This window comes from Hemitrygon akajei, chromosome 2 (assembly GCF_048418815.1).
Source record: "Hemitrygon akajei chromosome 2, sHemAka1.3, whole genome shotgun sequence".
Classification (NCBI taxonomy): Eukaryota; Metazoa; Chordata; class Chondrichthyes; order Myliobatiformes; family Dasyatidae; genus Hemitrygon; species Hemitrygon akajei.
Window position 1 is genome coordinate 153,564,099 of NC_133125.1, and position 23,634 is coordinate 153,587,732.

The following is a 23,634-nucleotide window of genomic DNA, read 5'->3' on the forward strand; positions in this document are numbered from 1 at the left end:
AAACCTTGCTGTGATCGAGGGGGTGCAGCACCCTCACTGTCCGCACTCACTGTGTGCCAATAGACCAAGTAACCTGGCATCAGCTATCTTTACTGGGGAAAGCAAAGTTCGAATTTTAAAGATATTTATATGTAAACAGCATTCCCAAAGAACAAGCTGCAGTTTTTAAACTTTAGCTCTGTCAGTCATATTATTGCATTAGTTTAATATCAGAATTTAGTATAGAGAGAGTTGGCTGTCAGTGCTCAGACATGCGTTTATTCACCTGGTAGCAATGACAGAAAGGACTCTGAGAAAAAAGTATTATTTCAATGAGCAATTTAACCCTGGATTTGGATTAAAAGGAAAGACAACAACTGGGCTGTAAGATGAAGACAGGAGGGTACGCAACTGAGGGGGGTGTTTATCTGGGACGCCAGGTAGCACCGTTGACCCCTCTGGAGACGTCATAGGCTTATCAATGAAATGTCAAAGAAGGAGGGTGCCCACCTGATGACCCCAATGACATAACTACCCTCCTCATCACCACTCCAAGCCTACTGCCAACATCGAGAGTGCCGACTTTATCATTGGGAGTGAAACATCAAGTCCTAGTAGCTCCACTACTCTACTGACCCTGTTAAATTCCAGTTTAAAATGGCGCTACTGAAGGTGGGCGAGAACTTGCTGGCAGTTTTCAAAGCCAGTAATATGACAAAATATTCTATTAATAAACAATTTTTGTGTGGAAAATTGTGGTATACAATCACCACAAACAATGAAGAGAAGATCAAAGATCAGACTGATCAGAGGGTTGCGGCATATGGGTGAGAGATGGCATCGGAGCATAGTCGAGGCATATTTGAGATGAAGTCAGAGTTCGAGAGAGCAGAGAATATTTAAAGTCGAGTTGTCTCAGATCCCATCCATTTAAACTGGGAATGAGGTTGGATCTATCGAAGCACCAGGCCGATTTAGAAATGGTTAGCGTGGGCCCAGCTGCTCCAGGCTTGGTGTCTGTGAACTTGTGCCAATTTGCCCCATTGTGTGATGAACTGAGACTAGGCTTATGGGCCTACTCCGACTGCTCCGGGCTCCGGGTTTGTGGACTCATTTTGTTCTGAATGCTGATGATGGCTTTATTGTTTGTCTGCTTTGTTTATTTTTCCTTCTTTCTCTGCACATGGGTATTGGCCTTTTTAAAAAATTGGGTTCTTTAATGTTTCTTGTTTTATGTTTGCCTGTAAGCAGATGAATCGCAAGGTTGTATAATTTATACAGTCTTTGATAATAATTATACTTTGAATGTTTGAGTTTGTTGCAAACACATTATTGATTCTCCTGCACCCAATACAACATAATGCCATGCATTACTGAGAAAGTGATGAGCCATTTTGGAAATATTTTTTTAAATTGTGATCCAGTTCACTAATTCCACTCGTTCAGGACCTCAACATCTTATTAACTGTCATCTAGTTAAAATAACAGTACATTTGTTGGGAATGACCATTTTTAGTTAGATCTGTGGATGAGCAATCATTATTTCTAAATGCACAAATCTTCTTATCTCAACCAATGAGAGCTAATTGGAAGTGAAGAATGAAATATTACAATTTATTAATATTTTTTCCTCTAGATGAGCTGTCAAAAACTTTGATAAGGAGCTATAGTGCCCTTGGTTACACCATCCAACTCACCTGTGAGGTTGATGGAAATCCTCAGAAATATGAATGGCTGAGAAATGGAGGGAAAATCTCCCAGCATCACTGGCTAACTAATGGAAACAGAAGCCTTGTTATCTTGACGGACTTGACAGGTGAATGTGGAACATACACCTGTGTTGCTACCAATCCTGTCAGCTCTCCCCAGGCAAATTACACCATAAATCTCCCAGGTAAGCTTCATTTATGGATGTAGATGTCCTCTTGAGAGCAAACGTTATGATCTTTGTGAACTTTGCAATGCATCTTGTTTATATCGCACTGTATCAAGGACAGCACACAGCAGATTTAATGGAATTGTTACTGTGACTTAAAAAGGGCTTTGACAGGGTGAGGAAGGGTAACTTCTGACTGGGAAACAGGATCTTTAATTAGTTGTCACTCAGAAAGAGGAAGTATCAGGGGAAACTCTTTACTGGGGTTGGTGGAGCCTGGGCTGTTCTGTGACATGGATTGATAGATAGATAGATAGATAGATAGATAGATAGATAGATAGATACTTTATTCATCCCCATGGGGAAATTCAACATTTTTTCCAATGTCCCATACACTTGTTGTAGCAAAAACTAATTACATACAATACTTAACTCAGTAATAATATGATATGCATCTAAATCACTAACTCAAAAAGCATTAATAATAGCTTTAAAAAAAAAAGTTCTTAAGTCCTGGCAGTTGAATTGTAAAGCCTAATGGCATTGGGGAGTATTGACCTCTTCATCCTGTCTGAGGAGCATTGCATCGATAGTAACCTGTCGCTGAAACTGCTTCTCTGTCTCTGGATGGTGCTATGTAGAGGATGTTCAGGGTTTTCCATAATTGACCGTAGCCTACTCAGCGCCCTTCACTCAGGATTGAGTGAGACAGTGTTCATTGATTTTACAACACTGCAGTTTATGAATTCCAGTCGGTTTCTGATCCAAATGTTTCTCTTGCTGGTCCACAGCCGCCAACCACTTAACTCATGGATTCACAAAGCATGGGAAAGGGCCTTTCCTACCCACCAGGTTTGCAGTGTGATTCAAGAGTCACTCTCAGCCACTTTCCATCAACTGACAATTTATTCTCAGTCATTGAGACCTGTTCCCAATGGGTGAAATGCCCACAGTTCTATTTTGTAATTTGCTGACAATCTGTAGTGTCTTTTCCTTGGTGTCAGATCTGCCTTAGGTGGTGGCATTCTCAGCTCTGAATTACAGGTTGGGGTTTCAGATTTCATTGTAATCCCTTCAGCACACAATCCCAGATAAAACCTGCAGGAGGGCTAACAAAGTGTTCTCTGAGAATGAATGCTTCATTGAGATCCTGTTCGTTTTGCTTGGGTGGAGAACCAGTCCACTCATTTCAGAAGAGAGGGGAGGTGCTTAACTCAACCAATAGTCACAAAGTTGATTCTCTGTTTTTTTCACATTGAACTTCTCTGAGTTCTGATTTTGTTCTGACATTGCGAGAGTGACTGCATTTAAGGTATTCTATCACCTGGGAACTTTTTGGAACATATTGGAATTTCAAAGATGCTGTTAAGTTTTTTTTAATACCTATTGATTTATTGACTCAACCCACTATGAAACTAAGTGCATGGAATATTATTAATGCAGGTGTTACAGAATATCATGTGCACCACCCATTCTTGCTTTGAATGGCAACTGTTTCTGACAGTAATTCACCTGGGCAAAAAAGAAAAAAATCAATCATTATGGGTTTGAAACTTGAAAACCAGATCCAAGCAGGACTGGCATGTTCACTGCCTAAAGAACTTCAACACAACAGTTGGGTTGTGACTGATGTAGGGGCACTTCTGGTCATTTTTGCCAGTAATGTGTAATTTATTATGTAAGTGTTTTAATTGCAGGTATTTCCAGTGAAGACTCTATAATTATTACTGCATCGATCTCAGGGCTGGTAGTTTCTTTGGTATGTCTTGGTGGATCATTGCTTCTGCGGTGTTTGGAGAAGAAGCGAGGTATGCGTCAAATGTTGAAAATGTTGGGAAATATCAATATCTGTCACCAAAGTTAGTTTGTGCCTGTTACACCTCTGGAATTTAAGGCAGCAATGAATGACCTCCATGTCTGTCTGTCCTTGGCCATCTTCTTTTGGTCTCGATATTGGTGGTGTTCAGGACTGGCTTGACTGTGCCAGTAGCTTCCTCTCGGTTTTCACTACTGTCAGTCATGGAAATCCGGTTGGATATCAGGAATACAGTCGCACACAGATATAGGAAACTTGATTGCTGTTTCTGTAAATTTTTTTTGACCATTCAGTGTTGTTGGCCCTGAGCTGAACCCCTGAACCTGGAGAACCGATGGACTACTCTTAGTCTGGCCTCTTCCCTTTGACCAGTTTGGCATGGGTGACTCTACCAAGAGTCAATGCACAAAGCCCAGATTCCAGGCAACATACCTCTCTGGGCCATTGAAGCACTCAAACCTCCAAACTTGACAAGTTTACTGTCCACCAAAGATGGCTGCCTATTACCATCATGGATGAACTGCCAAGTCCTGAAACACATAGCTGTTAAAATGGTTCTGATACAAGTAATGAGTTTGTCCTTACTGGTCTTCCAGTGGTGGATGCATCCATCTATAATAGTGTCGGTAGAAGACACTGTCATACAGTTCCTGTGGAAAAATTTCTACTTTTGCACAGATCAAACGTGTCATTGACAGTTGTAACACTGCACATTTCAGGATATACAAGTTCATGTCTTATCATTAGCCTTGTCCCAAACATGAACTAAAAATAAAATTCATGGACATCAAAGGGACATGATACCTATGACTAGTTGTATATTGCATGAAAGAAGCTGCTTGTAATTCCACTTTAAATATATGCACGGACTTGACCTCCACCAGAGTCTGTGGCAGAGCATTTCACAGACTTGATATCTCTGGCTAAAAAACATCCTCCTTACTGCTGTTCTCCATTTTGAGGCAGTGTCTTCTAGTTCTGAGTACCCCAACCACAGGAAACACCCTCTCCGCATCCAGCCTCTCTAGCCCTTTGAACGTTTGGTAGATTTCAGTGAGATCCTCCCGCATTTTGCCAAATTCCAGTCAGTACACTTCCAAAGCTGCCAAACGCTCCTGATATGTTAACACCTTCAATACTGTAATCATCCTCATGAATCTCCTCTGGACTCTCTCCAATGACAACACATGCTGTTTGAGGTATGGGGACAAACTGTTAACAATACTCCAAGTGCGGCCTGACTAGTGTCTTAAAAGGCCTCCGCATTATCCTGTTCTTTTATATTCTATTCCCCTTGAAATAAATGCCAGCATTGCATTTGCTGCCTTTACCACAAATTCAACCTGTAAATTAACCTTCTAGGATTCTTACATGAGGACCCCCAAGTCCCTCTGATGTTTGAACCTTCTCCCCATTTAGATAATAGTCCGAACTATTGTTCCTTTTCCCACAATGCATTATTATACATTTCCCAACGCTGTATTCCATCTGCCACTCAGTTACCTAGCTCCTGTAGTCTAGGAGTGACTACCTGCCTGTAGCTCCTGTCCATCACTTCCTCATTCTCCCTTGTGAGTTGAAGGTCATTGAGCTGTGGTTCCTGTTCCTCTAAATACATTTTCTGAGCTCAGTGCACCTGGTGCAGATGTGGTTATCTGGGAGACTTGAGTTCTCCTGACTTCCCACATTTCACACACAGTACAAAACACTGCCCCCAGAGCCATTGTCACTACACTACTATGTCCTAATCGATGAGGAATGAACAAATAAGAACAGGAGGAGGAAAACTTACTGGATACGTTCCCTTGCCCAAGCCCGAGGAGCCAAAGCCGCTCTGAAACGGGCACACTCGGAATGGCCGCTGAGCTTACACTTGCGTTACTTTTATCACCCAGTCTAATGAATTCCTCTTGCTGATTGGTCACCATCCGACTCAGAGAAACTGGTGCGAAGCTCTGCTTTAGAAACCTTGATCACCTACCCTTCATCAGAACTGGAAAGAAAGGGGGAAGAAAGCAGAATAAGAAAGTGGGGGGAGGGGAAGGAGTACAAACTGGCAGGTGGTGGGTGAAACCAGGTGAGAAAGAAGATGGGTGTGTGTGTGGGGGGGGGAAGGGAAGAAGTAAAAAGCTGGGGGTGATGGCTGGAAGATGTAATGAGCGTCCAAACAGATGGCACAAACATCCATTCTCTAACTTCGGGTAATTTTCCCCCCTCTCCCTCTCGATTTTATTTTCCCCATTCTGGTTCCTCTTTCACCCCTTCTCTCCTGTCTGTCACCTCCCTCTCATGCCTTATCTCCTTCCCTAATCCAGTGTCCTCTCCTATTTGATTCCTCCTCTTTAGTCCTTTACTTCTTCCTCCTATTACCTCTCAGCTTCTTACTTCATCAACTTCACCCACACACCCACCTTTCCCCTCACCGAGTTTCACCTATCACCTGCCAGTTTGTACTCCTTCCCCTGACCACCCACCTTATTCTGGCTTTTTTCACTTTCCTCTCCAGTCCTAAAGAAGGCTCTCAGCCCGAAACATGCTTATTCCTCAGTCTGATCTGCTGAGTTCCTCCAGCTCTTTGGGTGTGTTACTAAAACAAGGGAAGCTTGAAGCGGCGTGGTGGAAATAGTGAAAGAAAAAAGGCATTCAGGAGTACCCTCTCAATGGTGTTTATAGAACATAGAACATAGAATAGTACAGCACATTACAGGCCCTTCGGCCCACAATGTTGTGCCGACCCTCAAACCCTGCCTCCCTTATAACCCCCCACCTTAAATTCATCCATATACCTGTCTAGTAGTCTCTTAAAGATGGATAATACTTTAAAGACCTAGTGAAGTGGTGGATTTCCTTGGACCTGCTGCTACTATGGTCTTTGGACTCAGTTCATTGAACTACCTGGCATCCTTGACCTTCATTGAAAATGTGTGTCTGTGTTTCTATTCTAAATATTCCATCAGTCCTACCTGCAGAGAACAGAACAGAGAAAATATTTCTGATCAGAACAATGTGCCATGCCTGTATGCATTCACACATGCTGTTCTTATCCAAGGTAATGCAACTGGTTCCATTGTCGAATGGATGTTATTGGATGTTGCACCCGAGACTGATTACCATTCTCATTGTTCTCGGACTGGGAGAACAATATACATTTTAAACATAGTAGATTACTGTAGCAAAAATAACTTTATAGTAACCATCATCTGTATGACGAACACTTGTTCCTGGCAATAACTTCCTCATATTTGACTGAGATTGTTTTGGTGTAAGGGACCTAGACGGGGTTGAATTTGTTAAATGTGTCCAGGAAGAGTTTTTAAAGTAGTCTGTAGAAATTCCTACCAGGGGCAGGGGTGTACTTGACCTTACTTTAGTGGAAGTTTCTATAAAGCAAACTTTAGTCAATAGTGATCTCAAATGAATAAACTTTAGTCATGAAAATGGAGAAGGTTGAATTAGAGATAAATCAGTCGAGGGCTGATTTCAGTAGTATGAGGCAGAACCTGGTAAAGATGGACTGGATGCAGCTGCTGAAAGGGAAACAACAGCCGACTGCAGGAAGCAGTCTTGGTGAGTGGAAGAAAGAGAGAGGAGCGACAGAAAGAGGAGGCATTTTATCAGGTTGTTATCAAATTGTTATTATGAGATTTGAGGTTTATGGAGAAACTACAAGAGCAATTAAAAAACCATTATGACGGCCAAAGGGGGCATTAAATGGCCTTTGAGCAAAAGAGTAGGTCCCCTTGAGTGACAGTGGATTTGAACTGTTTTTTATTGTATCTCCACAGCGTCTTTGAGCTTGATGATTTTCAGAGTTCTGTCTCTTGCTGCTACCTTTGTTGCACTTGCCTCATGGATCGGGATTAAAGGTAAATCCACAAATAGTGAACCCTGTCACTTCATTATCTCAAGGACGTTTAGAAATAATATCCACATTAAAGTTATGGATGATCAGCCTGTGTGAACTAATAGAATTGAAGTAGAAATCTGTCTTCGATCTCACTGGCTCATTAGTTATTCAAGAGGAGTTTTGTGTTGAAGGCATGAGGGAGGAGAATCTAGAGCGTCTGTTTCAGAGTTTGGTCACCGCTCAAAAAGAGCCACAAAGTCACTGGCTGACATAAGTACTGCTGCCTCATAGTTCCAGAGAACCAGGTTCAGTCCTGACCTTTTGGTGTTTCCTGAGTTCTGATTGTACAATCTCCCTGGGACTGAATATGTTTCCCCTCAGGAACTCTGATTTCCTCCCATAACCCCACGGTAGAAGGCCCAATGTGAGGAGAAATCTAAACATGCGCATCAATGGATCTTGTTTCAACAGGGAATGAGTGAGGCCTCTGTTGGTCAAGATCGACCATAGATGTTGCTGTCTAGCTGTCTAGATATGCAGGCCTAGGTAGTGTGATGTGGAGAGCAATCTGCTGCCAATGTACAACTCTCTCTCCACGCATCTGATGAACCCAAAGGAACAGCAGAGACCGATAGAGTTTGATATCAACAGTATTGCAGGAGTTGCCAGTCAGCGTTGGACTCAATGTGGACCACCTTAAGGACTCCAGCTCCGGATTTTTCCCTCAGGGTTTATCCGCCATGAGTGGGTATAGCTGCAAGGCAGCAGAGGTTTGAGATCAGAATCTTCCTTTTAGATGAGCTGCCAACTATGGCTGACAAGACCCATCTGCCCGAATGCCTCAACAGTAATTGTAGCTATGTGGCTACAGATAAACAGCCTGAAAGTGTGATGGAAATGAAACCAACCCTATTTTAAGCAATGGAGATAAAAGTCTGTTAGAAGAAAGGAAATTAAACCAAACTGTGGATTCAAAATCTTCTACGGTTACGAGTGACAAGTGATCTTCTTTTGCAAGATCATAAATTATGAAGCAATAATAGAGCAGATGTTTCCTGTTTGACTGTATACTGAATAGGCACCAAATTGTGCAAGTGTTTAAGTAGCGAGAGTCAAGAAGTATTAATGTATAACATGTGAATGGTCCTTTGACAGATGCATTATTTGCCATTAGAGAGTCAATAGAATGATTACGTCTTTGAGTACACACAAAACACCCTGATTGCAGTAAAGATCCAGTTATCCCTATCTAATTCAGAAATCCCAATGTTTTGGCAATGAACTCAACAGGTGAAGGTCACTTATTTTCCCATCCACCCACTAGGGCTCGAGTGTGAGTGCTCACTTTCCATTCAGAGGGGTTCCATTTCCTGTGCTGTCACCCATTCATGGACTCTGGTTCCCATACTCCCCATCCATTGACCTGAGTCCATTTCGATGCTCCCTTTCACACTCTAGGGCTCCAGTTCCTGTATTCACTTTAAGATCACCTGCTTCTGTTTTTACATCCGTCCTTTAAACGGACCGAGTTTACCAGAAAAAGTATTATAATATCGTGTGACTCATGACTGCACTGCCAGATCCAGCTCAAAGCACCTCATCAAGATTGTTGTCGATACAACGGTGGTTGCCCTCGTCAGCAACAATGATGAATTTGCAGTTAGAGAGGGGTGTAGAAAGGCTTGTCAAATGGTGTAAGAACAACCACCTGAGTCTTAATATGGACGAGAGAAAAAGATGATTGTGGACTTGAAGAAGGCGCAGGTTGACCACCCTCCATTGCATATCAATGGCTCTGCCGTCGAGAGTGTGAAGAGCACAGAGTTTCTTGGCATGCACATTGACTGATCCAACCTGGGCACAAAACACTACCTCATTAAGTGGGAGGGTGAACAGTCTTGGTCCATGTAGGTATCAATTACATGGGTAGGATGAGTGACAAGGTTCTGCACAGGGAGGTCAGGCAATTAGGTACTAAGTTAAAGGGCAGAACCTCCAGGGTTGTGATCTCAGGACTGCTACCCATGCTATGTGCTCGTGAGGCCAGATCATGGAAGATTATACAGTTTAATATGTGGCTAAGGGTTAGTGTAGGAGGGAGGGTATAAGATTTTTGGATCATTGGGCTCTCTTCCAAGGTCGGTTTGCACCTGAACTGGACGGGGACTATCATCCTAGCAGGAAGGTTCGCTGCATGGTGGAGTTTAAACTAGCATTACAGGGGGATGGGAACCAGACTGTCAGAACAGTTAGTGGAGAGGTAGTGGAGGCAGATGTAGGTAAGACCTCAAAGTTAGGAATCACAAGGTTGAGCATGATGTGACTAGTGCCCTGAGCAACATATATTTCAATGCAAGAAGTATAGCAGGAAAGGCAGATAATGGTGCTGAAAATGGTTTACAGACAAAGGCAATGTGTCATGAGGAGAGGATGCTGACCGGGCAAAATTGCAGTTAATTGGATGAGTTGCAACAATAAAGGTGGACAGAATCGAAAAGGTTGAATACAGGACTGAAGGTGTTGTATTTGAATGCATGCAGTACACGGAATAAGGTTGATGAACTTGCAGCACAGTTATAGATTAGCAGGTGTGATGTTGAAAGCATTCATGAATCATGGCTGCAAGATTATAGCTGGGAGCAAGGACACACATTGTTTCAAAAGGACAGGCAGGAAGGCACAGGGGGTGGCATTGCTCTATTGGTTAAAAACATGAAATCAAATCATTAGAAAGAGGTGACGGGGATTAGAAGGTGTTAAATCATTGTGGATAGAGCTAAGGAACTGCAAGGCTAAAAAGACCCTGATGGGAGTTGTATACATGAGACCCCCAAACAGTAGTATGGATGGACTTACAAATTACAATGCAAGATAGAAAATGCATACAAAAGATCAATGTTACAGTTGTCATGGGGGACTTCAATATGCAGGTAGATTGGGAAAATCGGGTTGGTGCTGGAATCCAAGAGGGCGAATTTCTGGAATGCGTTTTAGAGCAGCTCGTGGCTGAGCCCGCTAGAGGATCAGATATTCTGGATTAGGTGTCGTGCAATGAAGCAGAATTGGTTAAAGAGCTTAAGTTAGAAGAACCCTTAGGGGAAAGTGATCATAATATGATGGAATTCACTTTGAAATCTGAGGAGAAGCTAAAGTCAGGTGTATCAGTTTTACAGTGCAGTAAAGGGAATTACAGATGCCTGTGAGAGGAGTTGGCCACAATCGATTGGTAAAGAACAATGGCAGGAATGATGGCAGAGCAGCAATGGCTGGAAATTTTTTGGACGCAATTCAGAAGGCACAGGATATATGCATCACAAAGAAGAAGAACCATTCTAAAGGAATGATGACATAACCACGGCTAACAAGAAAAGTCAAAGCCAACATAAAAGCCAAAGAGAGGGCATATAATAGAGGAAAATTTAGTGGGAAATTAGAGGATTTGGGAAGCTTCTAAAAACCAACAGAAGGCAACAAAACATGTCATTAAGAAGGACTTTTAAGATGGAATATGAAAGTAAGCTGGCCCATGATATTAAAGAAGATACCTACAGTTTCTTCAGATACATGAAGTGTAAAAGACAGGCAAGAGTGTATAACAGACCACTGGAAAACAATGCTGGTGAGGTAAAATGGGGGACAAGTAAATGGTGGACGAACTGGACATGTATTTTGCATCAGCCTTCATTGTGGAAGACACGACATGTATGGTGGAAGTTCCAGGTGTCAGGGGTCATGAAGTGTGTGAAGTTACTATAAGTAGAGAGAAGGTTATTGGGAAACTGAAAGACTTGAGGGTAGATAAGTCACCTGGACCAGATGTGAACATCCTATGGTTCTGAAAGAGGTGGCTTAAGATGTTGTGGAGACATTAACAATGAGCGTTTAAGAATCACTAGATTCACAAATGGTTCTGGAAGACTGGAAAATTGCAAATGTCACTCCACTGTTCAAGAAAAGAGAGAGGCAGAAGAAAGGAAATTATAGGCCAGTTAGTCTGACCTCAGTGGTTGGGAAAATGTTAGAGTTGATTATTAAGGATACTCAGGGTACTTGGAGCCATATGATAAAATAAGCCGGAGTTTCCTCAAGGGAAAATCTTTCCTGACAAATCTGTTGGAATTCTTTGAAGAAGTGACAAGCAGGATAGACAAAGGAGAATTGGTTGATGTTGTGTTCTTGGATTTTCAGAAGGCCTCTGACAAGGCACCACATATGAGGCTGCTTAACAAGCTACAAGCCCATGGTATTACTGGAAAGATGCTAGCATGGATGGAGCAGTGGGTGATTGGCAGGAGGCAAAGAGTGGGAATAAAGGGATCCTTTTCTAGCTGGCTGTTTGTGATTAGTGCTGTTCCACAGGGGTCTGTGTTGAGACCGTTTCTTTCTACGTTATATGTCACTGACTTGGATTTTAGAATTGATAACTTTGCTGCAAAGTTTGCTGACAATATGAAGGTAGGTGGTGGAGCAGGTAGTTTTGAGGAAGTAGAGAGGCTACAGAAGGAGTTGGACATACTAGGAAAATAGGCAAAGAAATGGCAGGTGGAATAGAGTCGGGCAGTGTATGGTCATGTTCTTTGTTAGAATAAGTATCGACTATTTATTAACAAAGAACATAAAAATCTACAGCACATTACAGGCCCTTCGGCCCACAATGTTTTGCCGACAACGTACCCTACTCTAGAAACAGCTGAATATTTCCCTAGCACATAGCCCGCTATGTTTTTTAAGCTCCGTGGACCTATCTAAGTGTCTCTTAAAAGACCCTATTGTATCTGTTTCCACCACTGCCGGATACAATAGTAGTGGATTCCAATGGCAGTGCATTCCACAGACCTACCACAACTCTGTGAAAAACTTACCCCTGACATCCCCTCGGTACCTATTTCCAAGCACCTTAAAACTATGCACCCTCGTGTTAGCCATTTCAGCCCTTGGAAAATGTCTCAGGCTATCCACACAACCACCTTATACACCTCTATCAGGTCACCTCTCATTCTCTGTTGCTCCAAAGAGAAAAGACAAAGTTCTCTCAAACTGTTCTCATAAGGGACACCCTCCAATCCAGGCAAAATCCTTTTAAATCTCCTCTTCACTCTCTCCATATTATCCATATCCTTCCTGAAGTAAGGTGACCAGAAATGAATACAGTACTCCAAGTGGAGTCTGACCAAGGTCTTATATAGCTGTAACATTCCCTCACTGCTCTTGAACTTAATCCCATGGTTGATAAATGTCTTCTTAACAACACCGTCAACCTGTGCAGCAGATCTGAGTGTCCTATGGACATGGACCCCAAGATCTCTCGGATGCTCCTCACTGCCTAGAGTCTTAGCATTAATATTATATTCTGTCTTCAAATTTGACCTGCAGAAATGAACCACTTCATACTTACCTGGGTTGAAGTCCATCTGCCACTTCTCAGCCCAGTTCTTCATCCTAATGATGTCCCACTGTACCCTCTGACAACCCTCCAGACTATCCACAACACCCTCAAATGGAGAGAAAATACAAAAAAAAGGGATTTGGAAATCCTTGTACAGGAATACCTAAAGGTTACTTTGCAGGGTGAGTCTGTGGTGAGGAAGGCAAATGTGATGTTTGTATTTATTTCAAGGACTAGAATATAAAATCACGGATGTAATGTTAAGACTTTATAAAGAACTGGTGAGGTCTCACTTGAAGTATTGTGAGCAGTGTTGGGCCCCTTATCTAAGAAAGGATGTGCTGAAACTGGGGAGTGTTCAAAGGAGGTTCCCAGGAATGAATGTCTTGGCATATGAAGAGCTTTTGATGGTGCTGGGCTTATAATTGCAGGAATTCAGAAGAATGAGGGGTGACCTCATTGAAACCTATCAAATGGTGAAATGCCTTAACAGAGTGGATGTGGAGAGGATGTTCCCTGTGGTGGGAGAGTGTAGGAGCAGAGTGTCAAAGACGGATTGATGCAACGCAATAGTCACAATACCTTTTTGCATTTACCTTTCAAGGTCAGCAGTACACTTGGACTAGGTTACCCCAAGGGTTTGTGTGCTCTCCCAGCATTTTCTCACAGATTTTTCATCGGCAGCTTAGAGATTTACAATTTCCTGGGGGCTCTACGGTAATTCAGTACATAGATGACCTCCTACTGGCAAGCCAGTCAGAAACAGCAAATGAAAAGGACACCGATACACTTCTGAATGCCCTGCACTCATGGTGTTACGTATTCCCTCCCAAAAGGTAAAAAGAGATCCCAATGGCAACTGAAACTTCTGGGAACCCTTTTGAGTGCAACCGAAAGACAGCTCAGTCCTGAAAGGGTAACCCCGATTCTTGTGAACCCTCTCTGTCCACTACGCCTAAAGCCGTGCGTGCTCCTTGGTCTGGTAAACTTTTGTCGGCAGTGGATTCCGAATGTCACCCTATATATGCAGCATTTGAGCCCCCTGACGTCTAGCACGCTTAAAGAACAGACCGAGCAACAAAAAGAGGCCTTTGAGGAATTAATGAAATCCTTCTCAAGGGTGCCTGCTCTTGGTCGCCCGCTCTATGACCGTCCGTTCTAGCGTTTTGTGAATGTTTTAGAAGACTGCGCCACTGCAGTTCTCACTCAGGCTCATGGGGACAGGCGTAGGCCTGTTGCCTATTATTCCACCAAGTTAGACCCTGTAGTTCAGGGGTTACCCCCTCGCTCGCAGATGCTCCAAGCCATTTACTGCCTAGTTACAGCTGCTTCCAACATCACTCTCCAGCAGCTGGTTACAGTGTATTCGTCTCATGCTATTGTAGCCTTGCTGACTTCCCACCAGACTCAGCATCTTACACAGGCCAGACTAAGTCACTATCAAATAACATTTCTAAATAACCCACTCCTCACCTTTGCATATTGTAATGCCATCAACCCCGCTACATTTTTGGAGATGACCCCTGTTGAGTTGACTGAGCCTCCTCATGACTCTGTGCTACGGAACCATTTTCTCAGCACACCTCGCTCCGACCTCTCAGATGCACCTGCTCCAGGGGCAAAACTTACCCTTTACGTGGGTGGCAGTTCCACAGTCTCTGAGACCGGGGAACGCCTCTGCAGTTACGCCGTTGTTGACAACGATCCCACGCTTGAAAGTGGCGCTCTCCAGCCTCCAGTCTCTGCCCAAAAAGCTGAACTTTTTGCTCTCACTCACGCCTGTATTTTAGCTAAGGACAAAAGGGCCAATGTTTATACAGACTCTCGCTACGTGGCCCATGATTTTTGACAACTTCGGGCACAGCGGGGATTTCTCACCTCCTCCACGACCCCCATCCAGAATGCCATGTATGTAAAGAATCTCCTCCAGGCTATACTCCTCCCCGAAAAATTGGCATTATTAAATGTTCGGCTCAGCTAAAAGACGACTCTGCAGTGACTAAAAGAAACAACAGGGCCGACCTGGCAGCTAAACATGCTGCACAGGAGGCGACTATCATAGTTTCCGCTACTGTGTGATTGGCTTTCACCGCCACTAAATCGCCACCAGTGCCGGGCACTCCAGACAGGGTTACAATTCAAGCTCCAGGGGGGCGCTCCTGATTCAGATAAACAACTCTGGAAGACACACGAATGTGTGCATTCGGTGTCCACAGGCCTCTGGCAGACCCCAGTTGGCCAAGTTTGTATTCCTGATGCTTTGTTTCCAGTGCTTATTGATTGCCTGCATACGGACACCCATCTTGGCAAGAAGGGAATAAGCATATTTTGCTCCGCACATGGTAGCACCCAAGGCTGGAGGAGGCTGCCACAGCAAAAATACAAGCCTGTTTGATCTGCCAAATGCTTGAAAAGGCAGTAAAATGTGCCCAAGGAAAAACTCCTTGCCAAGTGGTCCTTTTGAATTTATTCAGCTTGATTTTATTGAATTACCGCGTGTACACTGTTATAAGTACTGTTTAGTGATTGTAGATGTGTTCAGTAGATGGATTGAAACCTTTCCGACCACCAATAATAAAGCTTCCACGGTGGTAAGGTTGTTGCTTACAGAGATTATACCGAGGTTTGAGGTACCCAGACGGGTAAGTTCAGACAATGGTCCTCATTTTGTGGGGAAAGTAAATACAGAGCTATGTGAGGAGCTGCACAATGAACAGCAGTTTCACTGTGCCTACCTCCCGAGGGCAGCAGGAGTAGTGGAACGGGCTAATGGCACCTTGAAAAATAAGCTGGCTAAGTTAATGTCCGAAACCGGATTGAGCTAGCTGAAGGTCCTTTGTTAGCTTTATACCATATGAGAATTACCCCACATTCCACTACAGGGGTATCTGCAGCTGAAATTGTTCATGGGTGACCTGGAAGGACCCCATGGGATGCTGACATGCAGCCTCCCACCCAAATTGACCTTAATGTCATGGAGGATGAATTGCAGAAGTACTTTTGTCAATTAATGTCCTCTCTAAAGTTTCTCCACTCCAGGGTTAACTATACCCTTAAGGATTCCAAAGGGCAGGGAGCGGAGTGGCCAGAGTTGAAAACTGGAGATTTGGTACTGATCAGGGATTGGGAGCGTCCCAATCTTGGACCCTGGTGGAAAGGACCATCCCAGATATTACTGCAAACTCCGAATGCTGTTAAAGTACAAGACCAGCAACATTGGATACACCTCAGTGACTGTAAAAGATGGCTTCCTGGTGGCAATTAACCATTTGTGGACTCATTTCTTTACTGTGTGTTACAATTGATTCCTTAGAGGACAACTTGTTTTATCAAGTACATAAACAACTGCACGGTAACTGTACTGCTTGTTATCCTTTGGTACTATCTGTGGAAGAACTGTTTGTAGCTAGCCCATTAGGGCTAACCTGGAAGAGATGTGACCTAATAGTGGAGGGTAGATAAGGGGCAGAATGTAAAGGGGTAGAAGGGAAGGTTTCAAAGAGGGACTTGGGGAAAATGTATTGAGGGAATAGGTGATAACTATGTGGCGGACCCTGAGTGTTTGGGGACCCATGAACTCCATGTAGTGGGGGATGGGGAAGAGTGGGTACCTGGTACATGCTGTCAAAGCACCAGGGATTATCCCATAGATGCTGTCTGGCCTGCTGAGTTCTACCAGCATTTTGTGTTTTTAGGGATTATCCCTTCTGTTTTATGGGAAAGGGATGGGGATGCATGTTCGCCAGGGTACCCCAGGCAAAACTTTGCCTGGAGAAATAGTGTTTGGACCACCGATGTAGGAGAGACAAGGGAATATTCTCTTGTGAGTGTATCCAAAAACCATGCGTGCCCCTCTCTAAGGGGAGTTCAGTATGTATGTGGATATTGTAATGGGACTCGTGTCAGCCGGTTCAGGGACTTTTGAATACTCCTCACTGTATCCCGAGGAGTACTTATGGTATGATACAATAGTACTTCGTAAGAATTCTTGTTATCGGACCAAGCCCGGATACGTGTTCCTATTTACTGGCACCTATACTATGGACACCACCACTCTACCTACCCTCTTTACAGTAGGAACAATTGGACCAGTCTGCTCCCTGCCCCCAGAAGGCTCACGTTCGACGACGACTGATAGCTCGAGCCGTGAGTAAGGAATTCTGTGCTGACTGGAGGAATCCTGTTACTCTGGGCTATGGGTTCCTGAGCACTCTCTCTCTAGGGGGTTCTGTGGGAACCATAGCTGCAAAGAACCGTAACTACCTCATTTGTGGGCTAATGGCATTGGGAAACAGTATGGTGGAAGGCCTGGAGGCTGTTAACAGGGAGCTGGTGGAGTTACAACTCTATGCACAGCAAACCAGGTATGCTGTGGATTATCAGCTGGCCCAGCAGGGAGGGATCTGCGCCACAGTTGGAGACAAATGCATCACTCATGTTATTATTGAATCATATAATGTAACCCATGCCATCCAGTCTATTAAGAAACAATTGGATACTTCAGGCAAGGTTTCAAGGAAGGAGAGAGCTGGATAGGGTGGTTGCTAGGAGGATCTTGGGGGGCTTATTTACTGCACGAGTTGATTGTTCTTATTGTAATAATTGTCATGTGTTGTGTGATAATGACCTGCCTAAATACTGGCTGTAGAATTTTCGTGGAAAGGCTGATGATGCCCTTCTCGAACCCCATTTAGTTGGTTATCATAATATGATAAAAGTGGGGGGGGGGAATGATGGAATAAAGGGATAGGTAATTAGGGGTATGGATTAGAAGGGATTAAAAGACAATGATTAGCTAAAGATCAATTACCTTTTAGGTACCATGTTGGTTGCTGTACAGCCAAAAAGGGAACTCTACCCAGCAGCAAGTGATGTACCAAACATTGTTCCCTAACAGCATTAGACATAGGTCTAAATAAAGAATTATTTAGTCACACAGAACATTTTTGACATATAACATAAATAAATAGGGGAAGGACAGCTTGCGGGGGTTTTTAGAACTTTGGGGAGTAGGGGCAGGTGTCAACATAAGGAACTGAGATTGTATCCAAGCTGGCCTTGGCAGAAATAATTGTAACTAACCAATAATGATTTTACATCTAATTGTATCTTAGCATGTGATCGAAACTATTCTAAATCTGTATTAACTCGCGTAATAATAATATTTCCTGTAATGATTGCTGTTATAAATTGTTAAGAATTCTGCTTCGAGGGAGGGCAGTGTCTGGACTGTCTCTTTGGGAGATCAGTGTGTAACTTCCCCCATAGCATGCTATGAATAAAAAGCGAAGCTTGACAAAGTATCACTTGTTTTATGGTTTCATTGAGTTTGTGGTACCTTGCGTTATTGCATCGGGTCGACCCCCCTTTGACAAGAGGACACAGCCTCAGAATAGAGGGGCATTCTTTTTAGAACGGAGAAGAGGATGAATTACTTTAGGCGGAGAGTGGAGCATCTTTGAAAGTCTTTGGCATATGCAGCTGTGGAGGCCAAGTCTATATGTAAATTTAAGGCAGAGCTTGCTTTCCTTATTGCTCAGGACATGGAGGAGTATGGGGAGAAGGCAGGAGATTGGGGCTGAGTGGAACATTGGATCAGCCATGATGAAATGGCAGAGCAGACTCAATGGGCCAAATGGCCTCATTCTGCTCCTATATCTTATGGTGCTGTGGTTCCATCTGCCAGCATCTGACCTGTCTCCCTCCCTTCTTACTACTATCCTTGGGTGTGACGTGCTGGAGTCTTGATCCCCTGCACTCGCCTCAGCAATGAACTGGCCAGTGACCGTGATCTCACTTTCAGGGCTGTGGTTTATTTGCCACATGTTATTTGTTTACTTTTTATATTGTTTACATGATTTGTTATTTTTTCCCACACATTGGATGTTTGATGGTCCCTGCCGTGGGTTTTTTCATGGATTCTATTAAGTGCTTGCTTTGTGGCAGGCTGCACGAAGATGAATCTCCAGGCTACATCTGTTACACATAATTTGATAACAAATGTACCTTGAACTTAAGGATTTTGAACAATGGGTGTGGAATTCCACCATTTTACTCCTGTATTGGTGCAAGTGAGCTCCTGAATCTTTTTCAACGTCCTGACATTCAGTCCATTTCTAGATTGTGTCATGTCCGTGATGCTGGTGTCATCTTCAGTGTGGCCATCACACTATCAGTGGATGAGTATATCATTCAGGTTGGTGAGTGACTCGGAGGGGATCTGGAAATAGGAGTGTGTCAATGTACTTGTGGTCCCTGGTGATAGAGGTTGCAGATTGATAGTGGAGTAAGAATAGCCACGGCCAATTATTATTTCATACCCATTGCACCAAGAATCATTGGTAGAAGCAGCAAATGTTTCCAATGGTGGCTGGGTATCAATGAAACCAACTGCTTTGTTCTGTGTTGATTGGTACTGAACTGGACAAATGAACACTGTTCCACCATATTCCCAGCTTGTGGGTAAACTGATTTCAGAATTCTCAGCCTTTGCCCTGTTCTTGTAGCAACAGTATTTGTGTGGCTGCTGCATTTAAACATCTTAAACTGTCAGTGCTGGTGACGGACAAAAGTTGAAAAAACTACCACCAGTTCCCCAAACATTCACATTCCAGTGCTCTTAGACTCTCTGTGGAGATGGATTTTTCCTGATTCTTTTCTCGTGCAAATGTGATTTGCCACGTCACTCTGTATTTGTGTATACAGACGTGAGCTGCGTGATGTTCTGCGGAGCTACAAATATAAGTGAACATGCTGAGTTCAAATCTTCTGATGTCTGATACCACTCTGACAAACTGCTGAGATGATGTCCGAAAGTCAGAATGATTGACTTTGAGCAAATACATCCGTCTATCTTTGTGTGACCTATGACTCCAAGCAGTGGAGAGATACTTTACCCTTGATTCTTCTGGACTTCAGTTTTGCAAGGGCCTCATCAAAGTTGCCTTGATGTCACAGGCAAGCCTCTAGCATTCGTCTCTCTTGTCAGTGTTGAGATCTGAAAGCCGTGATGAGAGCTGAATGCAAATGATTCTGATAAAAACCTGAACTGGGCCTTTGTGAGCAGGTTACACGAGTGTAAGTTGAAGGCGTTCCGTTTTGGTAAAATTCAAGCTACAGTTTGAGAGGGAAGAGATAAAGTCAGACCTTTCAGTACTAAAGTAGGGTGAATGAAATTAGAGGCATGAGAGAGACGAATTGGCTAAAGTTGCTTGGAAGGGGACACAAGCAGGGATGATGACAGAATGGCTCAAGTTTCTGGGAGCAATTCGGAAGGTGCAGGATAGATGTATCCAAAAGATGAAGAATTCTAAAGGGAGGATGGAGCAACTGCTGCTGACAAGGGAAGTCAGACGTAGTATAAAAAGAAAAGAGGGCATATAATGTAGCAAAATTTAGATGGAAGTTAGAAGATTGAGAAGCTTTTAAAATAAACAGAGGGCAACTAAACAAAGCAATAAGGAGAGAAAAGATGGAAAAGGAAGGTAAGCTAGCCACTAGTATAAAAGAAGATATTAAAAGTTTTTTTTGTCAGATATATAAAAAGTAAAAGAGATGTGAGAGTAGATATCTGACTACTCGAAAATTATGCTGGAGATGTCGTAATAGGAGACCAACTAAGTAAGTAGTTTGTGCCAGTCTTCTAGCAGTATGCCAGAAATTCAGGAGTGTTAGGAGGCAGAAGTGAGTGTAGTTGCTATTACTGAGGAGGAGGTGCTTGGGAAAATAAAAAGCCTGAAGGAAGGTGGGTCACCTGGACCAGATAGACTATGCCCCAGTGTTCTGAAAGAGGTAGCAGAAGCAATTGTGGAGGCATTTGTAATGATCTTTCAAGAATGGTTCCAGAGGACTGGAAAATTGCAAATGTTCTTTCACTCTAAGGAGGGAGGCAGAAAGAAGGAAATATAAGCCGGTTAGCCTGACTTCAGTTGTTGGGAAGATTTTGGCGTCCACTATTAAGGATGAAGATTTGGGGTACTTGGTGGCACGTGATAAAATAGGCCAAAGACAGCATGGCTTCCTCAACTGGAGGTCTTGCCTCTCAAAATCTTTGAGGCAACAACAAGCAGGTAGACAAAGATGAGCCGGTGGATATTCAGAAGGCCTTTGACAAGATCCTGCACATGCGCCTGCATAACATGATGTTTCAGAAAAGATACAAGCACGTATAGACTGGTAGGAGGCAAAGTGCGGGAATAAAGAGGGCCTTTTCTGGTCGGCTGCTGGTGATTAGTGGCATTTTGCAGGGGTCAGTATTAGGACTGCTTTTCACATTATATGTCAGTGACTTGGATGACAGAATCGATGGCTTTCTGGCCAGGTTTGCGGACAATACAAAGATAACTGGGGTGGGGGCAGGTATTAGTAAGGAAGCAGGGAGTCTGCAGGTGGACTTTAGCAGATTGTGTGAATGGGAAAGGAAGTGCAGATGGAATATAGTCTAGGGAAGTGTACTGTCATGCTGTTTGGTAGAAAAGGCATAGGCTATTTTCTAAATGGGGAGAAAATTCAAAATTCAGAGGTGCAAAGGGACTTGTGCAGGATTCCCTAATGGTCACCTTGCAGGTTGAGTCAGTGGTAAGGAAGGCAAATGTGATGTTAGCATTCATTTCGAATGCACTAGAATATAAAAGCAATGATGTAATGCTAAGGCTGTCAGGCCAGACTCTTGGAGTATTGTGAGCAGTTTTGTTCCTCTTATCTAAGAAAAGATATTCTGGCACTGGAGAGGGTCCAGAGGAGGTTTGTGAGAAATATTCTGGGAATGAAAAGGTTAACTTGTGAGGAGTGTTTGATGGTTCTGGGCCTGTACTCACTGGAGTTTAGAAGCATGAAGGGAGTCTCATTGAAACTTATCAAATATTGAGAGACCCACAGAGTGGAAGTGGAGAGGATGTTTCCCATAATGGGTGAGTCCAGGACCAGGGGGCACATCTTCATATTACAGGGACGTCTATTTAGAACAGAATGAAGATGAATTTCTTCAGCCCGATGGTGGTGAATCTATGGAATTCATTGCCACGGATGGCTGTGAAGGCCAAGTCATTGAGTATATTTACAGTGGCATTTGATAGGTTCTTGATTAGTCAGGGAGTCAAAGGTTATGGAAACAAGACAGGAGAATGGAGTAGAGAAAGATAATAATTTAGCCATGAAGAAATGGTGGAGCAGACTCAATTGGCCAAATAGCCTAATTTTGTTCCTTTGACTTCTGGTCTTATTGAGAGTAGTTGGATAAGGTTTGTAGTGCTTATTGTAGACAAGATTTACCTACTGACAAGCACAGGGCAAAATGTCAAAGAGAATAAATGCAGTCAGCAATATCCCTAGAAGATGTGTAAAAAAAAGTGTAATCCTGTGCTTGTGACTTCTATTGGTGCTGCTCATCAGTTTAATTTCCCAAAGGAATGAACAGCCAATATTGTTGAATCTTTGCTCTCCAGGTGCCAACTTTATCCCCACCGTTGCATTATGCATGGTGAGTGTTCGTCTTCTGGCCATTGTTGCACCAGTTGTCATTCAGAAGTCCAGCTGCTTGTTTACTGAGGAATTCCAAGAAAAGAAAGGTATGGAGCAATTTGCCTATTTAATAAAATTTCCAGATTTAAAGATAAAACCATATATTCCAAACCAATTATCATTTGTATTTCATAGATTCTCATCCTTCCACTTGCTTGAAAGATATGACTGTGATCCTCATTTTGGTCAGTATTTTGATGGAGGAGATTCAGCAAAGCAGTAAGTTTACTACAGTGTTTGCTTACATGATATTGTACATAAATTAATTCCATATTTCTTTGTGACACAGAAGGCCATTCTGTCCATAAGGTCAATTCCAGCTCACAGCAGTGCTACTTCCAGACAAATTCTCCTGCTGCTCTCACTGAGAGAGAGAGAGAGAGCATGGAACAAACACTTCTGCCCATGGAACATGTTGATCATCAAGCACCACTGCTTTCCCCCATCAGTCTTTGTGTCCACCTGCTCATCACTTCTCCCCAATGGCTGCCATTATCCCCTTACTTGCTTATTTTCCAGCACTGGTTGCATTCATGTTAATGCGTATTTCCCTCCTATTTGTCTTCAGATTTACCCTCCTGCCCCACCACCTGGCTACATCTGCCTGTTTGTTTTCTGTCTGTTTCCATCTATCGTTCATCTGACTGCCGATGCCATCCCTCTTTCCCTCCCCCCTGCTTTGTTCAATCTGCCTTTCATGCTTCACCCCTCCTTGACGCACAAATCACCAAATGGCCCGTCTCATTCTTCTCCCTCTCTCCTTTATACTCAGTATCTCTCTAGTCCTGATGCAGTTTCAAGCAGAAAAGTTGACAGTTCCTTTTCCCTACAGATGCTCATCAACCATCCAACAGACTGTTTGTTGCTCTGCAGACTTTTATGTTCTTTCAGATAATTCAGCATCAAGTTTTGTTTGATAATGCTCCTGAGGAATTGTCTGGAATGTTCTACACAGTAAAAAGCTACATTAATGCAAGTTTTTATATTTTCCCACGTGAGCTGTGCATTGTGAACTCAAGTGTGTTTGATGCTATACATTCACAGAACAAAGCTGTCACACCAGCATTTACACACGGACCGTACCTGCTGCGCTGATAGTCGGCTGTGTTACAGTCATCTTGGTGTTCCTTGCAACGTATCGCTGTAAGTATCAAGTCTTATAATCATGTTCATTTTGTATGAGGAAGAGGAGGTCTCACCTCTGCTGGATT

The 23,634-nt window shown here is 43.2% G+C and overlaps 1 protein-coding gene across 3 annotated transcripts in view; it reads left to right on the forward strand.

Annotated features, from left to right (window-relative positions):
- LOC140717056 (uncharacterized) overlaps nt 1–23,634 on the forward strand; it is a 55,949-nt gene that overhangs the window by 24,909 nt on the left and 7,406 nt on the right. For all 3 annotated transcript variants that reach the window (XR_012096436.1, XM_073030241.1, XM_073030249.1), the window contains exons 2-7: nt 1,616–1,873; nt 3,553–3,663; nt 7,457–7,537; nt 22,348–22,470; nt 22,559–22,642; nt 23,468–23,566. Coding sequence is in view for 2 of the 3 variants with exons in the window: in XM_073030241.1 (XP_072886342.1) it covers nt 1,616–1,873; nt 3,553–3,663; nt 7,457–7,537; nt 22,348–22,470; nt 22,559–22,642; nt 23,468–23,566 (756 nt within the window). In the remaining variant the exon portion in view is untranslated. The remainder of the gene's footprint in view (nt 1–1,615; nt 1,874–3,552; nt 3,664–7,456; nt 7,538–22,347; nt 22,471–22,558; nt 22,643–23,467; nt 23,567–23,634) is intronic.